Source organism: Gossypium arboreum, chromosome 5 (genome assembly GCF_025698485.1).
Source record: "Gossypium arboreum isolate Shixiya-1 chromosome 5, ASM2569848v2, whole genome shotgun sequence".
Classification (NCBI taxonomy): domain Eukaryota; kingdom Viridiplantae; phylum Streptophyta; class Magnoliopsida; order Malvales; family Malvaceae; genus Gossypium; species Gossypium arboreum.
In genome coordinates, this window is record NC_069074.1 from 24,216,485 (window position 1) to 24,244,280 (window position 27,796).

At 33.0% G+C, this 27,796-nt stretch overlaps 2 protein-coding genes across 3 annotated transcripts; one reads left to right on the top strand and one right to left on the bottom strand.

Moving 5' to 3' along the window:
* Nucleotides 1-580: 580 nt before the first annotated feature.
* On the bottom strand, nucleotides 581-7,216 carry LOC108453535 (uncharacterized). The gene is made up of 7 exons (XM_017751686.2): nucleotides 6,831-7,216; nucleotides 5,694-6,094; nucleotides 4,796-4,981; nucleotides 4,554-4,655; nucleotides 4,360-4,431; nucleotides 4,159-4,275; nucleotides 581-2,071 (listed from the first exon to the last, which is right to left on the bottom strand). Exons 1-7 carry the CDS (start codon nucleotides 7,036-7,038, stop codon nucleotides 839-841), a joined length of 2,319 nt encoding a protein of 772 aa, XP_017607175.2. The 5' UTR covers nucleotides 7,039-7,216; the 3' UTR covers nucleotides 581-838.
* A 4,621-nt stretch (nucleotides 7,217-11,837) lies between these two features.
* Nucleotides 11,838-27,681, top strand: LOC108452884 (phospholipase SGR2-like). 2 transcript variants are annotated; one of them, XM_017750664.2, is made up of 22 exons: nucleotides 11,838-12,297; nucleotides 12,635-12,877; nucleotides 14,190-14,290; nucleotides 14,998-15,192; nucleotides 15,763-15,918; nucleotides 16,240-16,311; nucleotides 16,401-16,553; nucleotides 16,721-16,771; nucleotides 18,332-18,502; nucleotides 19,906-20,055; nucleotides 21,400-21,465; nucleotides 21,556-22,068; nucleotides 22,146-22,206; nucleotides 22,338-22,465; nucleotides 22,691-22,763; nucleotides 23,342-23,444; nucleotides 23,868-23,961; nucleotides 24,112-24,174; nucleotides 24,500-24,548; nucleotides 24,743-24,843; nucleotides 25,448-25,494; nucleotides 26,395-27,681. In XM_017750664.2, the coding sequence occupies exons 2-22, from the start codon at nucleotides 12,661-12,663 to the stop codon at nucleotides 26,633-26,635; spliced, it is 2,805 nt and encodes a 934-aa protein (XP_017606153.1). In that variant the 5' UTR covers nucleotides 11,838-12,297; nucleotides 12,635-12,660; the 3' UTR covers nucleotides 26,636-27,681. The 2 variants fall into 2 exon arrangements, with proteins under 2 accessions (XP_017606153.1, XP_052884364.1); XM_053028404.1 differs by having other exon boundaries at nucleotides 27,278-27,681.
* The last annotated feature ends 115 nt before the right edge of the window (nucleotides 27,682-27,796 follow it).

Sequence of the window (27,796 nt, forward strand, 5' to 3'; positions counted from 1 at the left end):
GGATTTTAGGCGCTTAAGTATGTTTGAACCTCTTCCCTAGCTTATTGTAATAATAACGATAACTAATATAGAACTCATTACTATTAATTTGCAAATTCTGATTTATTTTCTTTTGAAATAATTCATAAATTCATTCATAAATTTTAATTTAATGATATTTAAACTTTATGATTTGATGCAATTACGAACATTAACATTACTTGTGGTTCAATTATGTATATTAAAATTTTATTTTGATTCAATTATGTATTTTTTGTAATAAATAAATACATCTATTTGTTTTCAAGAATTATACACATAAAACTTAAATTTTAATTCAATTATATATAAAATTTTAAAATACCAAGTTGTAACTTATTGATAGGATGTTCATTCTCACCAGAAAAGCTATGATTTGTTGGTTGAGTGTTTACCTTCTCTAGAAATAGTGGATGTTTGAATCACTATTGTACCAAATATATACAATCGAAATTTTAAGTTTGATTCAATTATTTGTATTTTAAAAATAAATATATCCTTTTATTATCAAGTTAGATGAATATAATTGCTGATATATACAATATCTAAATGTAAAATGATGTCACTCCAATAATGATTTTAATGGTATTATTTGTAAAAGTTACTTTAAAATTAAAATTTAATACATATAATTACACAAAATCAAAATTCATTTAGCCCTAGCAATATTATTGGAAGGAATGATATGGCAACTAAAAAGAGGCTAGTACTACCAACAGTAAGAAACTGACAAGTAAAAGACCCAAAAAACAAAATAAGGATCACTAGATGGATTAATTAGGCTACACTCTCACTGGCACAACTAGAGCGAGGAAGAACTTCACTGTGGTGCGGCATACATCTGGGTTGAATCATACTGAGGGTATCCAAGCTGCGGGGATACTGTTTTTCCATATGCTACAGGTGCACTACCTGGTGCATTTGCATATCCACCAGACTGATCATAGGTTGCCTGAGTTGCTGTCGGTTGAGCATAAGTAACTTGCCCATTAGGTGGTGCTGCACCGTATGTTGTCACAGGGCCACTGCCATAGCCAGAATCTTGTATCCCTTGATAACCATAAGCCGCATTATTTGAAGCTGCCTGATCGGAATAACCCTGCTGTGAGGGTGGATATTGACCATACCCAGCAGCAGTATTCGCTTGTGCATAAGGAGTAGCTTGCTGAGCAGAAGGTTGACTGTAACCAGGAACAGACTGTCCACCTTGTTGGGAATACGCCTGGCCAGTCACTGGTGGAGGCTGATTATACCCATCACCGGGTGGTGCAGAGCCATATGGAGGATAGCTTTGTTGCAAGGGGCCACTTGCATATGCGTATTGCTGCTGAGGAGGCACATTTGGACTGTAAGATTGGCCAGTTGGACCTTGATATGGAACTTCTCCAGGTTGATTGGCTGGAGGACCATATGTTTGGGGTCCTTGTGACTGCACATATGAATATGGCTTGCCATACTGCTGCTGAGGGGCATACGCAGATTGAGGACCTGGTGGTGCATATCCTGACTGAGAAGATCCATGCCCTCCGTAAGGGTGCTGAACCGGGGTATGATTTTCATACTTCTCTCCATATCCATTTCTATAGCTATGCTGGGGAAAAGCATGGGAATAGGGTGGTGGATGTGCATAAGCTGCTGGACCATGAGGCTGTCCATAATTATAACTTGACTGTGATGACACTGGCCCCATAGCTGGAGCAGGTGTTGGCCTAGGTCTATGCCCACGAATTGAAGTCAAATGCAGGGCAGAGACACTTCCATGCCTGCTGTAGTAATTATAACCTCCACTATGTGGAGGTCCCTGAAAGTTATGAGGCCTCTGCTTCCAGCTAGAACCAAAATTGCTTCTTGGAGCCATTTGATGAGAAGGGTAGCCACCATAAGGAGATTGATAATGTGAGTTTTGAGATGGATATGGTCCCCTTCTATGAAAATCATATGATGCTGTAGGGACAGTATGGCCACAGGAACCCCATTGAGGTGGTCCAGTGGTTCCCCGAGGTCGATTGCCCTGCTGATTGAAACCACCAGAAAGAGGTGATAGCCTGGCATTCTATTCAATTAACAAAACAGTTAGATAAAAGGAATTAGATTGCTGATTAAAAAAGCCAAAAAAACAGAGTGAGTAGGAAGAATGCCTCAAACATCATGCTTAACCATGTTACCAAACAAAACAAACGGACTAGGTCACATCTTGGTTCAAAAAGAAACCAAATACAACAGCAACAATGACAGAACTAATAATAATTTAAACATAGATGAGAAAAGCAAACTGAGATGAACAAATCTGTTGAAATGCGTCTTCATTTAAACTGTTATGGAGGGGATAAACTAATGCAATGAATATCATCACCTATTTCCTACTGAAATTCTATCCAAAGCAGACTAATGCCACCATTGTAGATATTTCCCTCAAAAACAGAGGATTGAAAAAACATTGGCACTACCAATAATCAAATACCAAATGAATACCTTAACTATTAACAATTAAAGGCAAAAGAATAAGCAGATTCGAGTGTTAAACAAGATTGAAAAGGAGGAACTTCTAATGTTCAGGCATCCTAAACTACAAAAAATGTGTTACATCTTTCACATAGGATCTTGTCATCCAGTGAGCTAGGATGATATAAATGTCAATTCTTTCTCTGACTTTATAGCAATATGCTTCTGACAGTCGTGCATCATCTCTATACATATCAAAGGACAAGTTCCATGTTCTTCAGAAGTTTCAGCATAGCATCAAACAAAATTCTAGAAGGTACTGATCCAATACACATTTCAGACAGGATAACTTCACCAGGAGTACTTCTTCCAACACGTTTCATGCATATATCAAGGAAGCCGCTTACATGCAGGCTCACTACATTATCATTTTCAATTTTTAAGTCTCAAAGCAATCTTACCAACTATTAACATCTTGGGATGCGAGTTTAATGCCAGATACCTTTCTTCATTGCATGAAGGGGAATAGTGGTTGTCTATTGCTACACCAAAAGAGCAACGCTGACCCCATGGAAAAGGCTATCCAAATCTGCAGATTTTAAAGCCAACGAATTCGAAATTGGCACCTTCAACAGTAAATAAAGCATGGCAACCGGCATATTGGATTGAATATATTATTGTCCTAATAGCATTCAAGTGATGTTGGCATGATAATTAACACTCAAGTTAAGGAAATAAAACTCTTAGTCTGAGGAGAATTATGAAATAGATCTTTACCCACATTGGAAGACAAGGAGTCATAGAAGAAAATGCAGTAAACTACACTGCAGTTAACTACAATAGATTGTTTGCTTGGCAAATCCATTTAGGGAGATAGACGGAAAATTGATACTTCAAGTATTCAGCTAAAGGAAATAATATATACACCAGCGTGGAGATTTTAAGCTCCAGATTCAAAGGCACATGTCCTATTAAGATATATTTAAGAAAAATTATAATCCTTACAATAGTTAGATAGATACATGATAACATTCAAACCCTGCTTCTAGAGTTTAGAATTATTATTTCTGATGTATAGATTGCTAAAACCCAATCTCATAAAGAGCATGTTTTTGTTTGTGCAGGGAAAGAAAAGACTGGCTTCATTAACATAAAATTCTACATGCATATGTTCTTAAAACAATGACATTTAACAGGAATGTCAGTCATCCTATCAATAGTATCTTGCACATGCCGAGAATAAAAGATTTTAGAAGTTACCAAGACAACTAAAACTCCAGATAAACAACCACAGCTACTCCACTAACTAAAAATCGCCAAACCTACTAGGAAAGCATGCAAGCAAAATCCCCATGTACACAAGTAATATTCTTTAGCTTGTGACATCCTTTTAACAAGCCTCATTCTTATGTTAGATGTGTTTTAAGTCATCAACACAACAATATATATAAAATTGGATGATGGAAAACAGAATTCAAAAAATGAAAGGATTGAGCAGTCAAAGATCACGTAAATTTATGTCAAACATCCACTGCTGGCAGTTCAATAAAAAACAAAGTAAATTTTTCATCAAAGTAAATATGTTAACTATAGTAGTGACATAATCAATAAAGGATAAAGGAACACACACACTGGATACTGTTAAAATACCATTAGAAAATTAATTCTAAAGAAGATGATGTGAGGTCATAAACAAACCTGACTCATGACGTCTTTTATCATTTCTCTGGCAATCTCAATTTGCCTCTTATCACCTGTCACTCTCAGTATCCTTTCTTTTGATTCATCCCCTTCTGAGAGATGTTGAGGTATCAACTAAACATATATTAAACTGTCAGAATCGGAAGGGGTAATTTTGCAAGAACTTTAATCCATACAAGGCAAACAAATATCGCCTACCTGAATGCGAGCCCCTGACCTAATCTGCACTCCTCTGATAGTCTCCCCACCTCTACCAATGATTAAACCAACCTGAAACAGGAAAGATAAATTACACACAATCATGAAGACCAAAGCAAGCTTGAACAGACATAAGTACCTCTGTACCTGAACTAGCAGGTACCTATAGGGAAAAAGAAAGAAAAGGGAATAACCTTCTCATTTGGAACTTGCATCTCAATATGATCAGCATCCCCAGCAGCCTGTGTGGTAGCAAGGCCCCTAGCTACAAGGGAAGGGGAACCCCCAGCGTCAGCCTGAAACAAACACAAAAGTTAAGCTAATGACAAAGCAATCAAAATAAAGCCAGCAAATAAGCGGGATGTATGAAGAAAAGGGTAAATAATGAGAGCATAGGGGGAGATATGAGGAAGAAGTTCTAGAAACAACATACAACCTCTGCTATGACAGTATTTATAAGCTTCTCAGCCTTGATTATGCTATTCAAAGTCCCTATTATTTCTACAGGCCTTGTTGGGGCATCTCGATCAGCATCCGCATCCCTTGTAATTTGAATTTTTGCCCCCGAGTTGTATTGTAGGTACCTTATAGTATCCCCTGCCTTTCCTATGAGAACACCAACCTACAGAAAGCTTTGCTTGGATGAGAAGACATGATTAGGCAGGTTTGTCTGAGGAAAAAGGTGAAGGTCACAAACATTGAACACAAATAATGTAGGAAAAACATTCAAGGTAGTCGCTCATAAAGATGAGATCCTTGTAATTAGAAGACGTGAGTTAATGGAGGACATCCAGGTTAAGAGAGGCAAAGAAGGAAAATAGTACGAGACATTAATGGAAAGAATTTAAAATGGACCCCAGTTTTCTGAGTTAGAATGGGCATGGGTTTAAATACATTACAGTATAAAAAAAGATCAGTTTTGCTGTTTGTTCATGCATCTAAAGCAAAATAAACTTGGCTTGTAGCTAGTTTGGCTGCCCTTTTGATAGTAAAGGCAGTCACAAGAAGAAATGTGATAACAATGAATAGATTAGTCTACTAATGCAGACGCTATCTCTCTACATATATGATGCCATCCACTTTGATGTCCAGAACTGTAGATATGACCCAAGAAAGAAAGATGGATGTTCATGTGGTTGGAATGGCACAATTGCACTAAGGAAGAGAGAAAAGGATCTGATTAAGGTGATAGGGACAAGGTTCCAAACCTGCCTTATCCCCAGACAGGGCGCAATCTAGGACATTACTATATGAATGATACTTCATCCTTAACACAATCTAAATTCTTAAAATACTCCTCATCCCAATTGAGGCAGATAAAAATATTAGCATACCTTAGCATTAGGAACCTCAATTCTGCGAGTAATAGTTGAACCATCATCAACTTCCTGCTGAGGCATCTCATTAGAAGGTTGCTTACTCTCCTCTTTAGTAGGCGGTTCCTGGCTACCATCTGCCCCAAAATTCTCAACTTTACCCGGTTCCTGACCACCATCTGCCTCAAATTTCTCATCTTTACCTAACTCAGCATCAGTAGTCACATGATTATCAGTAGATTGTTGCTCAGTTTCCGTTGTTGTTCCTTCAACTTGTTGAGGTTTTGCTGTTTCTTGAGCCTCCTCTGCTTGAGCAGTACGATCCTCTGCTTGTTTGGTAACCTCATTTTGCAGCAAAGCCTCCTCTTCCTCCTTCACAGGTTCATCCGACTGCTCAGCTTTGAACCCATTCCCACTAGCTGTTAAGAACAACAATCATAGAATTAGAATAGCCAAAATAAGTAAAGCAATAAACAATTAGAAGAGATAAAACAGTTGTAATTCAAGATTGGCTATTTCTTCTTTCTTTCCAGACAGACATTTAAACCCAGAAGCAAATATCAAATTTCATATATAAAAATAAAATTTAAAATTTCCATGATTTATATTACTTTATTTCTAGATAAAAGAAATATGATCGAAAGTTTACTGCATCTTAACCATATCTACTTTCAAAATATTTGCTCTGCTTCTAGCAATTATTGAACAGGTAAAAAGCAAATGACAAAAAGAAATATTACTAAAAATGGCAACGAAATGGAGCCTTAATCTTCTCACTACGCATTCACATAGCACAATATTTCATATGAACCCTTGGAAAACAACATTCCAGAAGCCAACTATTAGTGGAAGACTCTAGGTTCATTAAATCCCCGGGGAAAATCCCATACTTTCAGTGTGGCTATGTGAGATTCAAGCCCATTACTGTGCAAATTGGCAGATAAGGTAAATTCAGTCACTAAAACTCTAACTTCTGAACATCGTCGGTGTTCCTAACAAGCTGTTTTATCAAATAGAAAGATTCCACTAAACCCAAAGGCAAAATCGCAAGTAATAACAAGGAAACCCTAGAATTAATATTCAACGCATAAATTCCATCCCACAAGTTGCACATTAGAAGACCCTAAACTAAAACCAGAAGAAAATTTTCATTACCCAAGCCGTCGGTTTTCTCGTCGCCGACCCTAGGTCGCTTAGCCTCGGACGAATCAAATGACGAATCAGATGCCGTTGCATCAGGGTCTACAGCAGTGTTGAGAGGCATGTCGACAGGAGGGGCTTGGGGCTCGACATCTTCAAGCTTCCGCTTATGATCGGAGGGGACGAGACCGGGTGAAGCGGCGACGACCTCTTCCTCTGCCATCAAAAGGTATGTAAATGAAAAACAGACTCGGATTTTATTGAGAGAAGGCAGAGGATTAAGAAGCGAAGTATCAAAGAGTTGTAGGTTAATGACAGCAAGGTATGCTAGAAGCTTGTGCTTTGTTGGGGAGAAAATATGCAAATTAATAAAAGGTTCAAGGCCGATTTTTAATTTAATATATGATATTTTAAAAAATATAAAAGATATTTTTTACTAATGTAATAGGAATTTTGTTTTTTTTTTAAATAGAAAACTCTTTTATTTAGAAACAGTGTTATACCTTTCCTCGCCACTTTGTGGAAAACAATATAAAATTAAAGTATTAGTAATTGTTTTTATTTTATTTAATATTATTTTAATTAAAATTAGTTATGTTTTATTTACCTGAAATGTATGCTAAAATTTATTAACATGTCTAGTATTTGTTATTTTATACAAAATATTTAGAATTACCCATAACCCCTCTTTTACCTTTAAATAGGAAGATAACGTGCTTTAACGCATTTGATCTCATGTATTCCTGCACTGGTAATAATGTCGATGTCAATCGAATTAAGACTCAATTGACAATTATTAACACATTTTAACAATTAAATAGAATGATGTTGAATGAATCTAAGCTCAATTAGCATCGGTATTGTTGCTAATGCAGAAGGACGTTGGTTCAAATATGCTAAAGCGTATTATCCTTTTATTTAAGTGTTGAGGATGAACTATAAGTAGTTCTAAGTATTGTATTAAAAAATCAAAAATTAGAAATCGCGATGCTACACTCATATAAAAGAAGTCAATAAAAAATTAAATAGAATGCTAATTTAAAATAGATTGGTTTAAATAGTTTTTAACAATAATTGAGTACTTTATTTTAAATATTATACGGTAGAAAAAAATAAAAACATATTTGCATAATTATATATATATATATATATATTTTTAAAAAGCTGAATACTTTGTTTTTAAATATTGTCCGGTAAAATTGAATATCGTAAAAAATAATTTTATTAAATATAGGTAGATTTTTTAAAATAATACTATACATATATTTTAAAATAAATTTTTCTTACCGTGTTTAATTATTTTTAAAATATGTATTTAAACAGTTTACAGTGTTTATCTAACATTATATTTTTAATTTAATATTCTGAAAATAAAATATAAAATTTAGCTAATATTATAATTTGAATTTAAAATCTTTTGCTAATATTTAAAAATATATATAAATTTTAACTATTTTATATTTTTTAATATTTAAAAATTAAAAATTACAATTGTATACATTGAGATAGACAAAAAAATGCACAGTTTATTGTAATAGTACAAATACTTCAAATATTGTATACAAATTTTTCATATTGAGATTCATAAAATTTATATGCAAATATAAACAAATAGAAATATAAAATTTTATGTGCATAATTAATACTATCACTATGCACAATGTTTTCTTAAAGTTGATTAAATTTTATATATGCAAAAATTTGCATATAAAATATATTACAATATCGCATTGCTAAATGTCTACATAGTAAAAACATCGTATGGCTACAAATTAATACTACTACATACAAAATTTTATATGCAAAATTTAACTAATACAACTAACATATAAAGTTTACCTAATATTATAATTCAAAAAATAATAATATATTTTATTTTAGTAAAATAATAAGCCGATTGAGTTTTAGTTTGATTGGCATGAACATTGTTGCCAATGCGGAAGGGCGTGAATTTGAGTGCGCCGAAATATATTATCTTCCTATTTATGGGTTGGAGAGGAGCTATAGGTAATTTTAGGTATTATTTTAAAAAGAACAAATATAATCCGAACCTATAATGAGATTATTTAAAATATAATAATGAAAATTGTATACATTGATATTTGTAAAAAGTGTGAAAATTATACTAAAATAAAATAAATTTTAAAAATCAGGAAAAACATATACTATATTTATAAAATACAAAAAATGTTATAGGAATAAATAAAATAAAATCATATATTAGGACTACATAAAGGAACTACATTGTAAAATATTACTACAATTTAGGACTAAAACAAATTAGAATCACATAGAGAGACTGAATTAAAACAAAATTAAGGACCAAAATTGAATATTCGTATGTATTAAAGACTTGAATGAATAAATTAAAAGTTCAGAAAGGGACTCAATTATAAAATTTAAAATTTTGATAAGGCACTAAATTAAAATTTTTAAAACTAAACAAAAAATTTTATTAGGACTTAAAAGCAAAAGAAAAACCATTATTTTTATAAAAATTCATATAAATACTTTCTTTTATTAAGCTTCTCAAAACGTTTTTCTTTATCAAATCATTTATGTAAGGCCCATACTCCTCTCGCTCATGTAGTCATCCAACTATCTTTTTTTTTTTGTCGATTGAATTATAATTTGATTAGTATGAATATTATTATTAATGTAAAAGGATGTGATTTTTTATGAAAAAAAGACGTAGTTTAAGTGCACTAAAATACATTATCATCCTATTTATAACTTGGAGAGGGACTTTAATTAATTTTAAGTATTATGTCAAAAAGAATAAATACGATCGTAATCTATAATAAGATTATTAAGAAAAATTATCCATTTTCTTTCTTTATCCTTTTTCTAATTATTTTAATTTTTCACTGCAATATTAAGGTTTTCCACGACTATTCTCACTTCTTATCAACTAAGTTTTCTTGTGTGTAATAAATAAATAAATAAAAAGAAGAAAACATTGATCTGAAAATTATAAATAAAAAACAATTCATTTATATTAAAAATATTTAAAACCGTACTTTTTTTTACATTGAGATCTAAAACTGAAAAAGTTTGCAGGACTTTTTGAAAATATTATTTTGAAATACTTAGAAAAAACCAAAAAGCATAAGAGAGAAATGCTACAAGGAGAGAATAAAGGATAATAATCAAACTAATATTTATCATGTTAATTATTATTTTAAATCTCTCAACTTATCAAAATTATTTAAAATTTGTTTATTTTATCTCATAGAAAATTTATCCAGATAATTTTGTTTTAAAAATAAAGTATATTGATAAAGTTTTTGTCGGAATGAGATCCATGCATGTAAATAAGATTTAATTTAAATATCAATTATTTCTGTTTAAAATTTATCCAACAATTCAAATTATTGAGATAATTTTTCATGTGACTTAAAATAACTGTTGTGATAATTGTTGTGGCAAATTGTTGGGGATAATAGTTAAATCTTAAATTAATTTTTAAATCTTAATTATTATATATATAAGAACACGTGTTTTTCAAATTAATAGAGTTGAGTTTATTTTCAACAAAACCCATTAATAATTATTGAAATTTCATATTCCCTTTTTCTTTCATTATTATAATTCTATTTTAATCTTTAAATAATGAATTTATTCCGAGTACACATAATTCAATATATCTATATCTCAAAGTTTACATATAATTTAATTAAATATAAATTTAAAATATTTAATTTACTTCATAAAAAAGTTTAATTTTATAGTAATTAAATATAAATTTAAAATTATATTTTTATTATTTTATAATAAAATAATTAATATATATATATATATACACTAGATGAAGAATACATAATAAATTTATTGAAATTTAATGTTAAAGTTAAATGTGAATTTAATTGAAATGGTCAAGTTGAGAAATAATTCTTATAAATATTGATTTCAAATCCTAATATATACACATTTATATATTTTCCTGCATTTTATATGAAAATAACAAAAATATCTCTAAAATAATATTTATTGATTTTTAAAATTAAGACCTTTTAATAATTTAACAATTGAATTGAGACTCAATAAAAAGTGGCACCAACTCAATTGAACTATTTATAAATAGTATAAAAATATAAATACAAGATTATAATTGATAAGGACATAATAGTTTTCCTTTTATAAATCTGGATCAAAGGGGTTACTAGATTTTATTCATTAAAATTTAGTAAGTTGATGTCACAAATTAATCGAGTATTAAGTCAATTGAAAAAATTAATACATCATTTATTTTAAAGGATAAAATATTATTATGATAATATTTTTATCTTTTATAATTTTATGTAAGTTTTTCATAAATTAACTAAAATCACATATTCAAATATCAAATGCATGTTTAAATGAGATGTATGTATATAAATTATTTACCATTCCACTTATAATAATTATTGAATAAATTTAAAAAAAATTGTTTGGTCTACATTGTGCGAGGGTTTCATATAATCTAATAAAAGTTACTGGTAAAAAACTTTTCATATTCCTTTTAAATTTTGATATTGAGCAAGTGGTAATTTTAAAAAAATTAGAGTTATTCTTGTCAATTTTAAAAATAAGTAAATAAAGACAATTAATCTCAACATCAAATTTTTCTTTAAATTTATATAATTTTGATTAGTTTATAATAAATTTAGCTCCTGTAATTTATTGTTCTATCAATTTGGTCATAATTTAACAAATCTAGCCTATACTATTTTTGTAAATATGAAAATGTTGAGGTTAAATTTGTTGAAATTTTAGAATCAAGACAAAATTAACAAAATATATAAACATCAAAGGTTAAATTTATTATTTTACCAATCAAAATTATGCACAATTGATGAAATACATTAGTGCCCTGATTAATTGTTCTTAATTGTCCACTTTCAAAAATAACAGGGATTAAATTGCTCAAATTTTTTGAAAGGGACTAAATTGCTCAAATTTGAATTTAAAGGGACTGGAAAGGTCTTTTTACCAATTTTGTTCATATTTATTTGATTTAATTTAAAAAATGAAAGTGAAAACAAACAACCAGTCACTCAGGAAGAGTTGTTGGACTCTTTGACCTTACGAGCCCAGCACAGCAGCAACCGCCATTTTTTTTTTTTTGGCGTTCTCTTGATGGTCAAGTTTCATGGTTCTTCACTACCAGACATTCAATTAACCTAACTCTAACTGCCATTCAATTCAATCCTCCAACTTTCTTCATTTTCGAATATACCATTTCTAATACTATTCTTTATCAATAAAATAGAATTAGGGCGGTTACTTTTGTTCTTTTCTTTTCCTATTTTCAATCTTCTTTTTTTCGCTGGCAAAGCGAAAGAAACAGAGGTTCTGATAGCTTATGCTGCTACGGAAGTTGAAAAAAGTAAATCAAACGCCATTTACACGAAAAGTCTCCACTGTTCTTGAGAGTGCAAGATGGATGATCTGATATCAGTAAAATATTAACAAATTCTTTAGCAATTCAGTATTCAAAAAGGTATTGTTTCCTTTTTTATTTGTGCAACTTTGGTTTGGACCTGCGTTTGAATTTAAGAATGTTAAATTTTATGATTTTGCATCCTTTAGATTTGGGTTTATTTAGAATTGGAGAACACTCTGTTTTTTACTTTTTGAAATTCAAAACTTTTTTAGTTAAATTTGATGTACTTTCTTGGATTTTCGCTTCTTTGCATGTCTGTTCAAATTGTAGAATATCCTTCTGTTAGGAAAAAAAGAAGCTTGAAAGCATAATTCCATTTCCTATCTGTTTGTCTCTTTTTATGTTGAGGAAAGACAAATTAAAGAGAACATGTACTTGATTTGATACATTGCAGGTAGTCTGATTAAAGCTTTGATTTAAATGGCTGAATCGGTAGCAAATCCCACAGTTGTGGGAGCAAGTACGGTGGAGGAAACATCGCCCGATTTGTTGAAGAATACACCATCTAACATTGCAAGATTGGAGGATGTGATAGAGCATTGTAAGGGCCGTCGGAAGTATCTTGCACAGACAAGGAGTCCTTCAGATGGGGGTGACGTCCGCTGGTACTTTTACAAGGTTCCTTTAGCTGAAAATGGTTAGTTTCTGCTGGATTTCAAAGTCTAGTTTTAGTTTGCTGTTCTTAGTTTCTGTTCTCTTTTGGTTGTGTTTATGGAGCAGTTTGTTAGCAATACATTCTAATGCACTGTAAACATTGAAGAGATTTTTCTTGTGTTCATGGAGCAGTTTGTCCTATTATTAGCTTTTTGCGCAATTTAATATGCATTCTGTTGGTCCTATTGTTTTTCCTTTTTCTTTGTGATAGACTATTTGGATTAATCAACTTTTGGACGACGATGATAATGGGCTTAGTTGGAAGGGATAGTTGGTTCAGAAATTGAAGTTTTAATTTCTTACCCATCTCTGCTTTTTTTTTTTTTTTTTCTCCTTAAAGAAAAACTAATAGCATGCACTTCCAAGTATGATTCAAACTTGCAGACCAGAGAGAACTAGGCAAGGGCGTTGCATAAGTCTTTGGAAATGGCAACGCTTCTGAACACTGTTGGCCAAAATATAATATTAAGTCTAACTTCTCTTTGTTTAGTTTAATCTCTTGGAAGAGAATTGAATTTTCCCTGCTATTTCTGGAGGGATAAAGAGTTTTGCTGTTCTGTCATGGATCATTAAGGTCATGGTTAGATGGAGCAGTGCTTCAGGGTTCTATTGATGATGCAATAACGCACTAAAGTTAATGGTATAGCTGTTTACAATCATTGTGGGTAGTGGTGAATAATGCTGAAGATTTGCATGGCCCAAAGGATGCCTTTGAAATACTGAAATATGCACAGACCACTTCCTCTACAATTTTTGTAAGTGAATAATAGACAAGAAAACAAATTAGGTGGAACAAATGTGATAGATCAACGTCTTAATTTGGGCACAGGAAAGGAATCGAGAGGTTGTGGTGGTAGGCTGCTGGTCATTAGTAGTCACAGTTCCAGGTCCAATGTTGCTGTCTGGCTTTTCCATGAAAGAATATTTTCTCTTGATTACCCTCTTAAGTAGGGATTCTTTTTTCGGGTTATAACACTTATTTTTCTGTGCTTCAGCTGCCATGCTTTGTATTATTTGCCAAATTTTAATAAAGATAAGATTCATTTTCTGGAATGATGTTGGTACATGTGCATCATTTATTTAAATACATAGTATAGTATCAAATATTATTTTTTACTTACAAGTCTTTCACCATATTAAACTATCTAATCTTTCTGTTTCCTTTGAATTGTATCCTTGTGTAGAATTTTGAAGTTGACATGGCAATCCCCCAGCATATGAAAGGCCTTTTTTGTGCGAATGAGTTTGATTCAAATTATTTTGATGACTTCTTTTTTCTCTTTTGTTCTCTACAGAGCTAGCTGCCTCTATTCCTCGAACTGAGATAGTGGGGAAGAGTGACTATTTTCGTTTTGGGATGAGGGATTCTCTTGCTATAGAGGCATCTTTCTTGCAGGTCCTCCTTTTTCTTTTGAATTTATAATTATGTTGCATGATTAAGTGACTATCCCTTATTATTCTTTGTAGCTGGACTTTCTTCTGACTATTGAATCATTTTGGAATTTTATTGGGCTCTATGCAAGTATCAATTTAAATACTAGAGTACCTTTGTTAGATTGAATAAGGAATCAAAAAATACTTTCTTATTGTGTCTGATTTGAATTAATTAGAAAAGATGATTGAATAATTTTTTATATTCTAGAAGTGTCCCATCAACTAGCTTGGGCAATCACAGGGGGAAGGGATTAAAATAATCTAGTAGGGTGAAGACTGAAGAACTGGAAAGGCAACCCTAGAAATATAACAATCGATTATCTCTGCATTTCTTTTCTCCAATCTTCTATTTCAAAAACTAATCCTAGCTATATGATAAAGAAAGACAGCATGGCTCTGTCCAATCCTGCTTTAGATCTTATACCAAGCAAAAAAAAAAAAAACAACTCTTTGTTGGTTTCTCCTATCATATCCTACCTTTTTTACCCTGATCAAGTAGTGTGTCTCTCAAAAATTGTTGGTGTCTCCTCATTCATTTCTTATCATACTTTTGGTGAACGAGACGTTTATGCTTAAGTTATTAGGTGGTATATATATATATTTTTAACACCTAGTAGTTTGTTTTATTTTTGGCCATGAGCCTGTAGTTTGTTGAATATATGTTTACAGAGAGAAGAAGAGCTACTATCTAGTTGGTGGAAAGAATATGCTGAATGCTGTGAAGGTCCAAGAGGACGAAGTAGTTCTGGCAAGAAGTTGGACTTGGGAGAAGATTCATCTTCTTCCAAGGGTTTGCAATCAGCCCAACTATATGGGTTTGAAGAAGAGAGGGTTGGTGTCCCTGTAAAGGGAGGGCTCTATGAGGTATCCCATTCCTATTCAAGTTTCTGTTCTATTCAGATTTTTGCATTTGTACTTTAAGTTGAAGCAAAAGATGTGTGATCCTTCAGTGCAAATCTTTTATGTAGCAAGATGGGAGATTTTTTCCCTGTTACATAACTGGATATAGGTGGGGCAGTAGCCTGCAGTCATGAATTCAGGTAGTGTTTATTAGAAAGCCTTTTTGTTGCCTGGTGCAGACAATCTATGGCTTTGATATGTATTAGCTGATTGCATTCTTTGATAAGTTTCTATATGTTTTCACATGAATGTTGCACCATATTTTGGAGTCTTGGAATGTTGTTTGCATCTGTATGGTATACTTTTTAAGTTACCTTTGGATCTGTCTGGTATGCTTTTTAAGTTATCTTTTATTTTGTATGATATGCTTTTTAAGTTACATTGTCACATTAATTCTTTTCTTTGCGTGCTAAAATGGCATATTCCTATAGTTGAGAATTCTAAAAATAATTTTCTTGTAACTGTGAAGCACTAAGTTTTATTTGCTCAAATCAGGTATTGATTTTTATAACTGAGATGGTTTAAATAATGCAGGTAGATTTAGTTAAGAGACACTGCTTTCCTGTTTACTGGAATGGAGAAAATAGGCGTGTTTTAAGAGGTCACTGGTTCGCTCGTAAAGGGGGAGTGGATTGGCTTCCACTTCGTGAAGATGTAGCTGAACAATTGGAGATTGCATATAGTAACAAGGTTTGCAACATATTGATGTCCTAAGATCCGGTTTCTCCCAATAAATTTTGATTTACCGAGTTTGCATTGTCTATCCCAGTGAAGCTCCTAAATCTTTTGCAAGAATGCCAGTGATGTTGTTGCTCGTTGAACACATAGAATTTGAGGGCACTGTGATGGCTTTCCAATTATTTCCATCTTCATTTTCTTGTTTTTTAACTTGTTCATTCTTGATCTCTTTCTTTCATCTTATTGAACTTAGGCATATATAAGCAATTCCTTTTGTTTTTATTTTTTAATAAATATAATCATAATTTCCGCTGAAGTTAGACCTTTTCACAGGTTTGGCATAGGAGAACATTTCAACCGTCAGGACTTTTTGCAGCTAGAGTTGATTTGCAGGGCTCTACCCCAGTATGTTTATAATTTTCTGGAAGAACAAACTATTCACTCAAATCATAATATGTCATGCCTAAGGACATGAGGTGCAACACTTAATGCAGGGACTGCATGCACTTTTTACTGGAGAAGACGATACTTGGGAGGCTTGGCTCAATGTTGACGCTTCTGGTTTTTCAAGTGTCATAAGTTTCAGTGGAAGTGCAATCAAGTTAAGACGTGGTTACTCTGCATCTCACTCCCCCAAACCCACCCAGGTTTCCGTCCTTTTCCCTCTCTTATGCTTTAACAGCAAGAAAAAATCTTTGTTTTAATGGTAAATATGCTGATATGCCAATTATATGTGCGATGGACTGATGTTGGATCTTTATTTTCTTTTTCTATCAGAGTATCGGCTTTTTAACCATATGCTTGGCTTTTGTAGGATGAATTACGTCAAAGAAGGGAGGAAGAAATGGATGATTACTGTTCTGAGGTATGCCTTAGAGCCTTTGTTTGTTGCATATGTCCATGCGTTTTAAATATTATAGATAAAAGAAATTACATGGTATTTCTCAAAAAAACTATTTATAATTATTATAATAGATAGGGTTATTATTGACATTGGCACATGACCTATACACCTTTTAACGATTTGTACCTAAAGAAAACAAAAAAAAATTATTCACAACCAGGTACTTGAACTTGTATTCTACCTGCATGTTACCCCAATTTACCAATGATACAAAAAATGCTGATGTAGTTTAGTCGGCTACTAAGTTGCCTCATGTTTGGTCCATACCATGTTAAGAATTTTTCTTATTTTGAAAATATAATAGGGATTGAAAAAAAAAGTAAAGATTAGGGTTGGGGAGGAAGAAGGGAAACGAAGAAAGAACAAGGGGCTTAGGGTTGCGAGAGGGCCAGCTGACTGGACCTCAGCTGCAGTGATTGAGGCTGTTGAGGTTCAAAAACAGTGGGGGTGGAGGAACCAGGGAGAGAGAGATACCTGCCTCAAGATGGTTAGATATGAGGCCGATTGCCCTCTTTCCCTCTCTTTCCCTGGTTTAGATTTTTTTTGAAAAATTCAATTAAAATTTAAAAAGGAAAATAGTTTCATTTTAAAAAATGTTAAAATTTTTTCAACTAAAAAACATTTTTAATTTATTTTTTAATTAAAATATGTTGAAATAAATTTTGAAAATATTTTTTCCCCTAAAAATATAAACATGGCATTGTTGACCCGTAAAAGTTTCCTGATGTTGAATTTTTATTGGATAAAACGTCGATTGATGGATATAAAGCTAGGTACATAATTGTGATATTTTTCTTTGGGTACTAAATCATTAAAATGAGTATTTTGGAGGCCAAATTGCATAGTAACCCTAATGGCAACAAACCAGGAACCTATGTAGCTAGTCAAATGTTCTATAATAACAGCCTATATTTTAAAGCAGCAATTGGAAGTATTTGCTTGGGTTGACTGCATCTTGGTTTTGACTTATTCATTGAAATAAATTGTTGTGTGTTTCCTGCTTTTGATCAGATGGATTTATTGTTACTGTACTATACTAAAATATTCAGTGCTTGAGGATTAACTTGGGCTAAGAACTACCATGGATAAACAAGTTTCGTGCAGCATTTTATCATTGGCGTAAATAGAATTGTTGTAGTGTGGGTATGATCCAACTACATGACATTCCATTTGTTAATATAATGCACACTTTTCAATACTATGATGGGTTTGGGTGACTTGATTAGCAATTGCCCGGAAGATAAAGGGATGCTTTCTTTTGATTATATGCTGAAGTTTGTGTTGACAAACCTTTCACAAGATGGATCTTTTACATGGAAAATAATGTAGACTTGTTGTATGTGTCTGATTTCACATTTGCTTTTAATTGAATCCTAAACTTCTAACTGTGCTGCTTGTTAACTTCATTCCTTTTCTTCCTCTAATCTTTTTTTGGTACAATTATTGTGCATATTTGTAAATATCAGAGCCTTTCTATCTGCTTAATGATGTTTACAACAAGACTGTATATATTTCATCTAGGTTCCTGTTCGACACTTGGTCTTTATGGTCCACGGTATTGGTCAAAGGTTGGAGAAATCTAATTTGGTTGATGATGTTGGCAACTTTCGGCACATCACAGCAACCCTTGCTGAGAAACACCTGACTTCACATCAAAGGCGCACACAAAGAGTCCTTTTCATTCCCTGTCAGGTAATAAATTGTTCCTCTATAATGATCTTATACTTCCTTTCCTTGTTTGTTTCTTTTTATTAAGTACAAAAATTGTTCTGAACATGAATGATTTTATATCATTGTTATTGTGTCCTTATTATCATTCTCTGTCATGATAATACTCTTTGCTCACTGTGTTATTTTCAGTGGATAAGATTGCTTTATCTAAATAAGTTGATTGTCTGTCACAATGTGACAGGCTGTTTCCATGAACTCTAGCATTACAGTGTTTCTTTTATGCACATTATATAGGCCCTTGTGTGGCAAAATCTTGTGTTGGCATCTTCTGGGTTCATATTTAAGAATCACCACACATTATTGCTCAATATTAATATTTTAGTGGGATCAAGTATTGGGTTACTTCTAAGAACCTGCCTGCTTTCTGCAATAATTGGTTTTTTGAGAACCTAACTGCTTTAAAATCTGTTTTATCACAGATAAATTTAGCCAGCCCTAAAGAACTTCAAGTGATATAAATGAGAAGATTAATGAAGCTAAAATGAAGAAATATTAGAAGATGAATCTGAAAAATGAATTCATGATGGATTGTGTGGTTTTAGATCGTATACATTTATAGACCCATGTTTACGTTTTGGGAAGCAAATTGTTATTATAGTTCATTGTTTTGTTATGAGCATGAAAGATTTTGTTGGTTTGAGTTTTGAACTTTGTTTGGTTGAATGCAAGCACATCAACAAAACTAGTATAAAAAAAGTAGGTTGGCATAATGGGTGAGTTTGTTATTCTTTGAAATCTTGAAGAACTAATTAATTTTATTTACTAAAGAAATGATGATTGAAATACGAAGATATAGTGCCTTTCTATTAGAATAATTCGTTTAGGATGTATTCTGTACAAACACTAGCCTTAACTGCACCACTAGGAACTTGCTGGACCATATCGGCTTTGTATTATGTACAAGCATTAACCCCAGGTTGATGCTTTTTTTTTTTGGCTCACTCACATTTCTTTTCTTCCATAAGATGAAGTAATTGTCTGCTGGAACTGGTTGGGAGCCTGATAGTTTCAAACGTAGGTTAGATCAAAGCAATGGATGTTATGAAAGGTCATGTGGAAGGGAGTTCTTCTTGGAAAAAGAAGTGGAAGTTCTGTGTAATTTGATTTCTATAATATTTAGACATGAATGGATGGTATTTTCTGCTGTAATTAGGGACTACCGCAGGACTCCATTGGATATACGTGGTTGTCAGAATGTATATGTGTTGTAAACTCTTTTTTGGTATTTGTTATGAGCTTGTTTTGCTTGTTTTTATTCTCTTCTTAGTCATTTTCTTGTCTTTTATGCTTCAATGCAATTTTCATTTCTTTTTTTTCTATTTTTTGATTTTATCTTTTCATGGTACCTCACATTCATTTTTCAGTGGAGAAAAGGCTTGAAGCTCAGTGGTGAAGCTGCAGTTGAGAAAATCACACTAGATGGTGTGCGGGGTTTGCGTGTTATGCTAAGTGCTACTGTTCATGATGTATTATACTACATGAGTCCCATATACTGTCAGAGCATTATCAACTCGGTATTCTCTTTGCTATTATATTAATATTTACAGTCTGCATGATTATTCTAAAATGCTTCTATTAGTTTCTGTTCCTAGAATTATTACCATAGATCTAAATGGAGGAATTGCAGAAGAATTTGTCAAACAATTTTTAGAATTTGAGATTCAATTCATTGCTAGATTATTTCTTGGGCTTGGGTCAATTGATAAACTGAAGCATTTTAGACCTTGGGTATAATAGCAATCAGTCTCACTGGGGAATTGGCTCTTGCACTGCTTTAAGGGCTTTTCTCTAAGATACCTACGCTGCATCTTCAATATCTTGCACTGGAGCTGGTAATAAGGAATTTAACTTTCAGTTTCACATAAAAATGGTCCTTGGAACTGGGGGATGTACTTTGATCTAAAGAGTTATAGGAAAAAAGTTTGAGCTACTGTTGTAGAATTTTTTCAAAAAGAAAAAAGAATGTGGATCTATAACTTTTTTCACCCTAAACACTTACTTTATAGATCTTTTTAGCCTTTTAATATCCAGATAAGATGAGTCTAATTTTGTTAAGAACTAATTGCTATCTTGGTTAGTATCTTGAATATGTAATTTTGTTTAAATAATGGCAAACTTTTGTGCAAATTTGTATGGTTTTCATGTGGGAGCTAAAAACACAATTGCCTAATATGCACTGCTGGCAAGTTTCCAGTAAAGGGTACTGGAAATAGAAAATATAAATGGTAGTTAGGTGATTCAGACATGTGAACCACCTTGGATTAGGCTGTATGGTTCTATTCAAGGTTACTGAATGCTCTTACTTCCTGCATAGTTCTCTAACATATCTGGAACTGTATGTTATGAATGAATCATCTTCTAGTGATTTATGTAGGTGATTATGTTCAATGTGATATGTATAGCTTAGATATATTCAACTTATTTAGTGGTTAAGTTTGAGAAATATTTCAAGTAACTTTCAAGGCTTCTTGGACAAGCAAAAGTGTAGGATTGTTGGTTTATCATCTTGGCTCCAAAAGAAGGAAATATATTGTAAAATTTCCTCTTTTAGCATATTATCAATGATCTCTGAGGAGACATGGGGGAACTTTAGTGCTATCAGATGTAAGATCTACATTATAATTTCAGGAAATTATTTGGTTTAATATCATGGAGGAGAATTATAGGCAGTTGGTGAAGTTGACCATCAATAAAGATCAATTATAGGATCTACTTCTAGAGCAAGTTTTAAGGTGTCTCACATTTCTTATGATTTCTATTGGTTCATTTTCTGTTTGAATCATTCCATAAAATACGGTTTTTACAGTCTGAAAATTTTAAAATTTGAAACCAAATGTATTTGACATTTTTTCATGCAGGTTTCGAACCAGTTAAATAGGCTGTATTTAAAGTTTCTTAAACGGAATCCTGGTTATGACGGAAAGGTATGTTAGTTGTCTGTCTTTTATTTAGTTATGTTTCTATTGTGATCATGTTTGCATTTAATTATTTGTAATTATATCAATTCTGTTTAGGTTTCCATATATGGACATTCTTTGGGAAGCGTCCTCTCCTATGACATCCTCTGCCATCAAGAGAATCTCTCCTCCCCATTTCCAATGGAATGGGTGTATGAGAAACACTCAAAGGATGTTGGATGTCCCGTTGATACGAATAACCAATCTTCTAATCCCAGTTCTTTGGATAATCTAGAGGAAAACAACATCAATGTGAGGATGAAGGATGCAGTAGATTGTGTTGGTGAAGACATGTTGGTTTCACAACCAAATGCTTTGGTGATTGAAGGGAATGTGGAAGATGAATCCTTAGTAAATTCTGAAATTGATGTGTCTGCTGAGGACTCTATTCAGAAAAGCTGTGAGGAGGATGTGCATCAATTACTTAATGATGTTAATGGAACCCTTTTGCTGGATGAGGGTGGATTAGGTAAAGCTACAGATGTTGCTGGTCTTTCAGAGAAAGTGACGGAGGAAAAGAGTGAAGAAGCCAGATATAAGGATAAAGAAATCAAAATGCTTAGGGAAGAGGTAGGAATTTTTATATGCATATTATATAAGCAATCAAAATGGATTCCAATGTGTTAAATGAAAGTTTCGTGCTTCAGGTTAATTCCCTGGAGGCGAAAATTGCAGAACTGCAATCACATAAAAGTGAGGATGCCACTGGTATGTTGCTTAAAGGAAATTTCTATTTTTTTTTCTTTGCAAGTAGAAAGGAGTCTGTATGCTTTTCATTACTAGTTTGTTCATTCCTATGGAAGAAATTCTTATGTAAGTATCAATCCCTTACATAATAGAAAATAAGGAGATGCTTGGGCGAAAGCCACCTCCGCTGCAGAAGTTCAATCAAAAGCTGGTAGTTACGTTGGATGATGCACCACAGAGATATACACCTTATATCAGATACACAAAGCTTGAATTCAAGGTATGGTGAAAATAATAATAGTAACTGTTTTTCTTTCATTAATGAGACTTCTTGTTGTATTGTGGTAGAGTACCTTCTTTTTAAGATAGACTACATTTTTGTGGTATTTTAGCATTATCTGTAGACACACAACAAACATACAAACACGTGCAGTCCATAGAAATAGAAAAATGTGGATACGTTAATAATCTTATATGAACTACATTTAACAATTTATGATATCAGGTTGACACATTCTTTGCAGTGGGATCACCTCTGGGAGTGTTCCTTGCCCTTCGCAATATCCGTATTGGACTTGGTATTTCTCAAATCTTAGATGTTCTTGTGCTTTTATATTGGCACATCACATAGAAGTTCTTTCAGCATATTTCTGATTTCCCCCTTACTTTGAACAGTTTTTTTTTTTTACATTTTTCATTTTTAATATGGATGGATTCCATTGGCTGGTGAAAATTATAGTTTTTGTATATGTTATGGAGTCTCAGAAAGTTATGACAATGGTTTAACTTTATTTTGGTTGTTGCCATTTAACTTCAAGCTATGCCTGGTTCTTATATAAATGATCTCACATTTTATTTTATTGTTGCTTACTTCACTTTATTCTTCTAATGACTCTGCCCAATTATTTTTTTAAAATTTTATGATCAAATACTATGGTTTCGCAGTGTGCCACTGATTTAGTTCTCTGCTGTCGAGATGTGATTAGCTAGTATATTTCTATCTTTCTTATCTCCAGTTCAAGTAAAACCTTCAGGTCCCAACATTATGTTTCTCGCCTTATTTTCCCAGATATTCTTTCATTTCTCAACGGTCATTGTTTATATGCTTTTTTTGTTACTTTGCTTGAACTGCTAATTGTCTCTCTTTGTATTGCAGGCAAAGGCCAAGAATATTGGGATGAGGAAAACATTTCCGAAGAGATGCCAGCTTGTCGTCAAATGCTCAACATCTTCCACCCATATGATCCTGTAGCATATAGGTTGGTGCTACCTGTTATGCATTTTTTATTCTTATTGGAATCGAGAATGTCAAACTCCTTAAGTGAAATGGTTGATTCAAGACTTGGCATGAGCCTTTTTTATTAGCCTAGCAAAATTGGTAGGATTGCCATACTTGGAAGTAGACAATATTATCCTTTTAACCCTTAAGGAGGGTGGGTGTGTGGGTGAGGAATGGCCCATTCTAGCTTTATGAGTTTGATTTGTTGATAACTTGATATAAGTGCACACATGCATATACATTGTGTGTGTCTATGTTTTTATGTATTTTTGTGTGTCCTCAACTTGGTGGCATCCTCCCCCTTGCCATCCCTATTTGATTCAGAAAATGGTCCATTTTTCTCCTCTTTAATTTGTTATTTTATTCTGTCCTAAACTTGACAGTGTTTTGTATCTTTATGCAGAATAGAACCACTTGTTTGCAAAGAACACATCACAAAACGTCCTGTCATTATCCCTTATCACAAAGGTGGAAGAAGGTTGCATATTGGATTTCAAGTAAGGCCTTTGATACATGCATGACATCAGATAATGTTTCCCACTTTCTCATAGTTGGCCCCCTTGGTGTATCTTTAACCTATCACTGTGTACCGTTACTGTAATTTTTATCCCTTCTCAATTTTTGTTATGCTTGTGTGATATGTTTAGGAATTCACTGAAGATTTAGCTGCTCGTTCTCAAGGAGTAATGGATCGTCTCAGCTTTATAAGGGTGGGTTATTACACTTTCCAGCATCTCATTTTGTTTGGTTCTATTGCTTTGATTTCTATGAAAAATGAAAACTTCTCAAAAGTTTCTCAGTCCAAGTGCCAATTCCATGGTTATTCCTGAAACTTTACAAGTATGTGTGTGTAGGAATGATGATCAAAATCCATTTTATGATAATTTTGAATTTTTTGCTTTAGTGGTTTTTTTAATGCTATGTATCTGCCAAACTTGGAGTCTCATTGAATCATATTTTGGGGTTCACATTACTAACTTGTATTTGTTTAGTTCCTGGTCTTATAAACTTCTACACTATATGCTTCTTGAACAGGCTAAAGTGCTCACAGTTTGCCAATCAAGAAACACTGACGACCTAGAAGGTAAATCAGTAGTTTCTCCAAAGCTTTTTGCAACACTTTTTTGTTTTAATTTCCTTTTTATGTAAAGAAAGTAGCATGAATAAGTTCATATTACCTTTGTACCTCCAACAAAGTTGATTTTGACCTAATCTGCATTGCCCCTGTATTTTTATTCAACCTTCTTTCTTTCATTTATTTGTTTTTAATCACAACAGGACCAAAGAACATGGAAGAGAAAGAAGAGAGGTCATATGGTTCTCAAATGATTGAAAGGTTAACTGGGAGTGAAGAAGGGCGAATAGATCACATGCTTCAAGTATGTAATTATACAGTGATGCTATTTGAGTTCCTTCCTCCCCCCCTTTCTTTTTTGGGTGTGAGCATTTGTGCATTGGTGTGTACATGTGAAAATGGGACTGCATGTGAACTTTTTCTTGCCACACTTTCCAGCCAGGACTCTTCAGTTTAATTTTTTGTTTCTTTCTGTCTTTCATTTGTACTTTGTACCGTTGGATCTAGTAGCACTGATCATGAGTCCTTATAGACCTATGGCTCTAACCTAAATAGGACAGTATGTAATTGGAGAATGAGGCACTTTAATGCCATATGTAACGGTCATTCCCGGCTTCCAGCTTCTTGTGATCGTAATTCTAATAGTTTAGCCATAATAGTAATTTGAGTTGGATGAGGAAGTATCAAAATACCATTTTGAAGTATCTTCTGTAACAAATGTTAAGTGGGATAATGCCAAATTAAAACTTAAGATCAGAACTCAAGGAGCTTTGTGACTAAAGAAAAGGTGGAGTGAGTTTGATTGGTTGGTTGGTTTTTCCACATGAGGGTTTTTAGTGTGTGCTCTTTATCATGACTGCTGGTTCATATTGCTGATTTCTCCTAACATGGGTCTTTTCATTTTACAGGATAAAACATTTGAACATCCATATCTACAAGCCATTGGATCACATACGTAAGATTCTTGAATTGTTGTATGATATGCATGTAGGTGTCTGTACAGGTTTGGATTCGTTTTTGGGCAGACTAATGGGTATGCTATGTATTTCCTATGGCATATTGTCACATTTCTGGTCCTGGACGTAGTGTGCTTTCGACAAGTTCAGTCATCCTCCTTTGCAGTTATCATAGGAAATCCTGAACTATTGGATATTTTCTTTGGCCTGCATGCCATGTGGACAAACAAATAAGGGCCATCAAACAACATATGGACTTGATCATTAATCGTGGAGAGTCTTTTAGTGTCTTAGCTCATATGTTAAACATCCAACTATAAAACCAAAAGATAATTGGTGGAGAGGCTAAACTTGAATGTAAGACCATGGCAAACATGAAAATTGACCATTGTGAGATGAGAACCCTCAATAGTAGTACTATTAGTTTTCAATGCAAATGACCAGATTATCTTTTTTTATTTCTCATGTTCTAATATACTGTGTCACTTTTAGTTTTGAGGTTGGAATTGTAAATGAATGTTATTTACAGTAACATCAAACTGATTTTTTTTAATAAGAGATGAGAACTGAAAAGCATTAATAGTATATGAACAAATAAGGTAAAAGAACGAAATTTGGGGATCTTACTGCCTCCAGACAAGCCCCGCAAGAAATGTGCTCATATATTTTTTTCTCTTTTTAAAATGAGCAAAGAGTCTATTCTAATGTGTCTATTATAATGTAGTAAAAGACAAAATTTGCTTATCTTTCCTCTTTCATAATGTCCTCATGTTTTCTAATTTTATGCAGTAAGAATACTTGTAATGGTCTAATAGTTTGAACCTTGTGTTTGATGGTGCCTCAGTTTTGAAGAATAAAAGTATATAGTTTTACTCTCATTTAGACTTTTGGTTTAACAGAAACTATTGGAGAGATTATGATACTGCACTGTTCATTTTGAAACATTTATATCGAGATATACCTGAAGATCCCGACTCCTCTATGGAATCCAATGGAGACAGCTCAAAGGATAAGAGTGTTTCTACGGGTTGGTCTGATCACAGAGGGTCTCATTATGAAGAATCTCCTCTTACGTTCTCTGACAGAATTATGGTGAAAAGTTTCTCGAGGGAAGCTAAGAAATTTGTAAAGAAGTCTTGAGTGGCAACAGATTTCTTTTCTTGCCGTTTGCTAGACTTGTACAAGCTGAGCTGATTATGAAGTTATGCACTATACCATCATACCAGAAGTGACTTTTGCTGTTGCAACTCATGTTGCTGCATTTGGGTCTTTAATCTTGTATTTAAATACAAGATGGTTGGCATGCCATTCTTTTACATGGATTCTCAAGAACTGAAGGAAAGAAGTAGAATTCGGAGACTATGATTGTTGCATATGCTGCAGTAGACACAAAGGTGTTCTGGTATCTGCTTCCCTCTGTACAAAAATGAAACACAGATAATTGTACCAAAGTCGTATACTTTTTGGTGAATTTAGGTGGCTCGAACAAATGTACAGGTGTACTATTAGTGCAGAAAGTTTACATAGTATATAAACTGAAGAATCTTGTTTGTTACTAATTTTAACTATTATAATTCTTGCCTTGTCTGGGCTCCAGGGGTCATTGAATATTTTATTTTGGTATTATAAAAATTGGTAGTTGATAAACTATTTTGATCTGTTCTGGATACTAAAAATAACTTGTCATGAATGTAGAGAGCATTTATTTTTGTGGAGTGCAGAATTTTGGAAGTGATGATTTGGTATCCCTTTGCATCCTAATGCTGTTGGTTTTCTTGGCAGAGAAAGTTAAAATTTCCTAACAGATTGCATCTCGTTTGGGGTAATCTATTGGAGGTCTCATTTCTCAGACAGTGGTTAAAATGGCTGAAGAAGCTCAACTTCTACTTCATATATGCTTAGGTATGTTTCTCTGGAATTGTGATAGTTTTATAGCCCTCTCCTTACCTGGATTTGGAGGTAATAGTTCTGAGGAATTGTGGACTGCATACAACAATCCCATCCCATTAAGTTATTAGGGGTCTTCTATATATGCCTGTCTGTAGCATCTGCTAGATAAAATAAGGGATTATATGTTGTATTTGTAATAATGTTACTTAGCTTTGTCATGGATTTAACATTAATTTGTATGTACTCCTGTTTGAATCTGGTTTGTAGGTGTAATGAGAGCCTCTCTTATCTTTTTACTCTTGTATTTTAGATGGATGATTCACACCATGTTGGAAGTTTTATCTGCAAATTTTATGTGTTCTGCTACACTACGTCTATCTAATTAATTAAAAGGATGCTTTTGATTTTTGA

Bases quoted from the DNA above. Each gene is read 5' to 3' on its own strand.
- LOC108452884 (XM_017750664.2), top strand. From the start codon at position 12,661: ATGGCTGAATCGGTAGCAAATCCCACAGTTGTGGGAGCAAGTACGGTG. The intron at 15,919-16,239 runs GTTTGCAACATA...ACCTTTTCACAG, and splicing joins AGATTGCATATAGTAACAAG to GTTTGGCATAGGAGAACATT. The intron at 24,549-24,742 runs GTAAATCAGTAG...TAATCACAACAG, and splicing joins AAACACTGACGACCTAGAAG to GACCAAAGAACATGGAAGAG.
- LOC108453535 (XM_017751686.2), bottom strand. From the start codon at position 7,038: ATGGCAGAGGAAGAGGTCGTCGCCGCTTCACCCGGTCTCGTCCCCTCC. The intron at 4,982-5,693 runs GTATGCTAATAT...AGCTTTCTGTAG, and splicing joins TTGAGGTTCCTAATGCTAAG to GTTGGTGTTCTCATAGGAAA. The intron at 4,656-4,795 runs GTTGTATGTTGT...TGTTTGTTTCAG, and splicing joins TAAATACTGTCATAGCAGAG to GCTGACGCTGGGGGTTCCCC.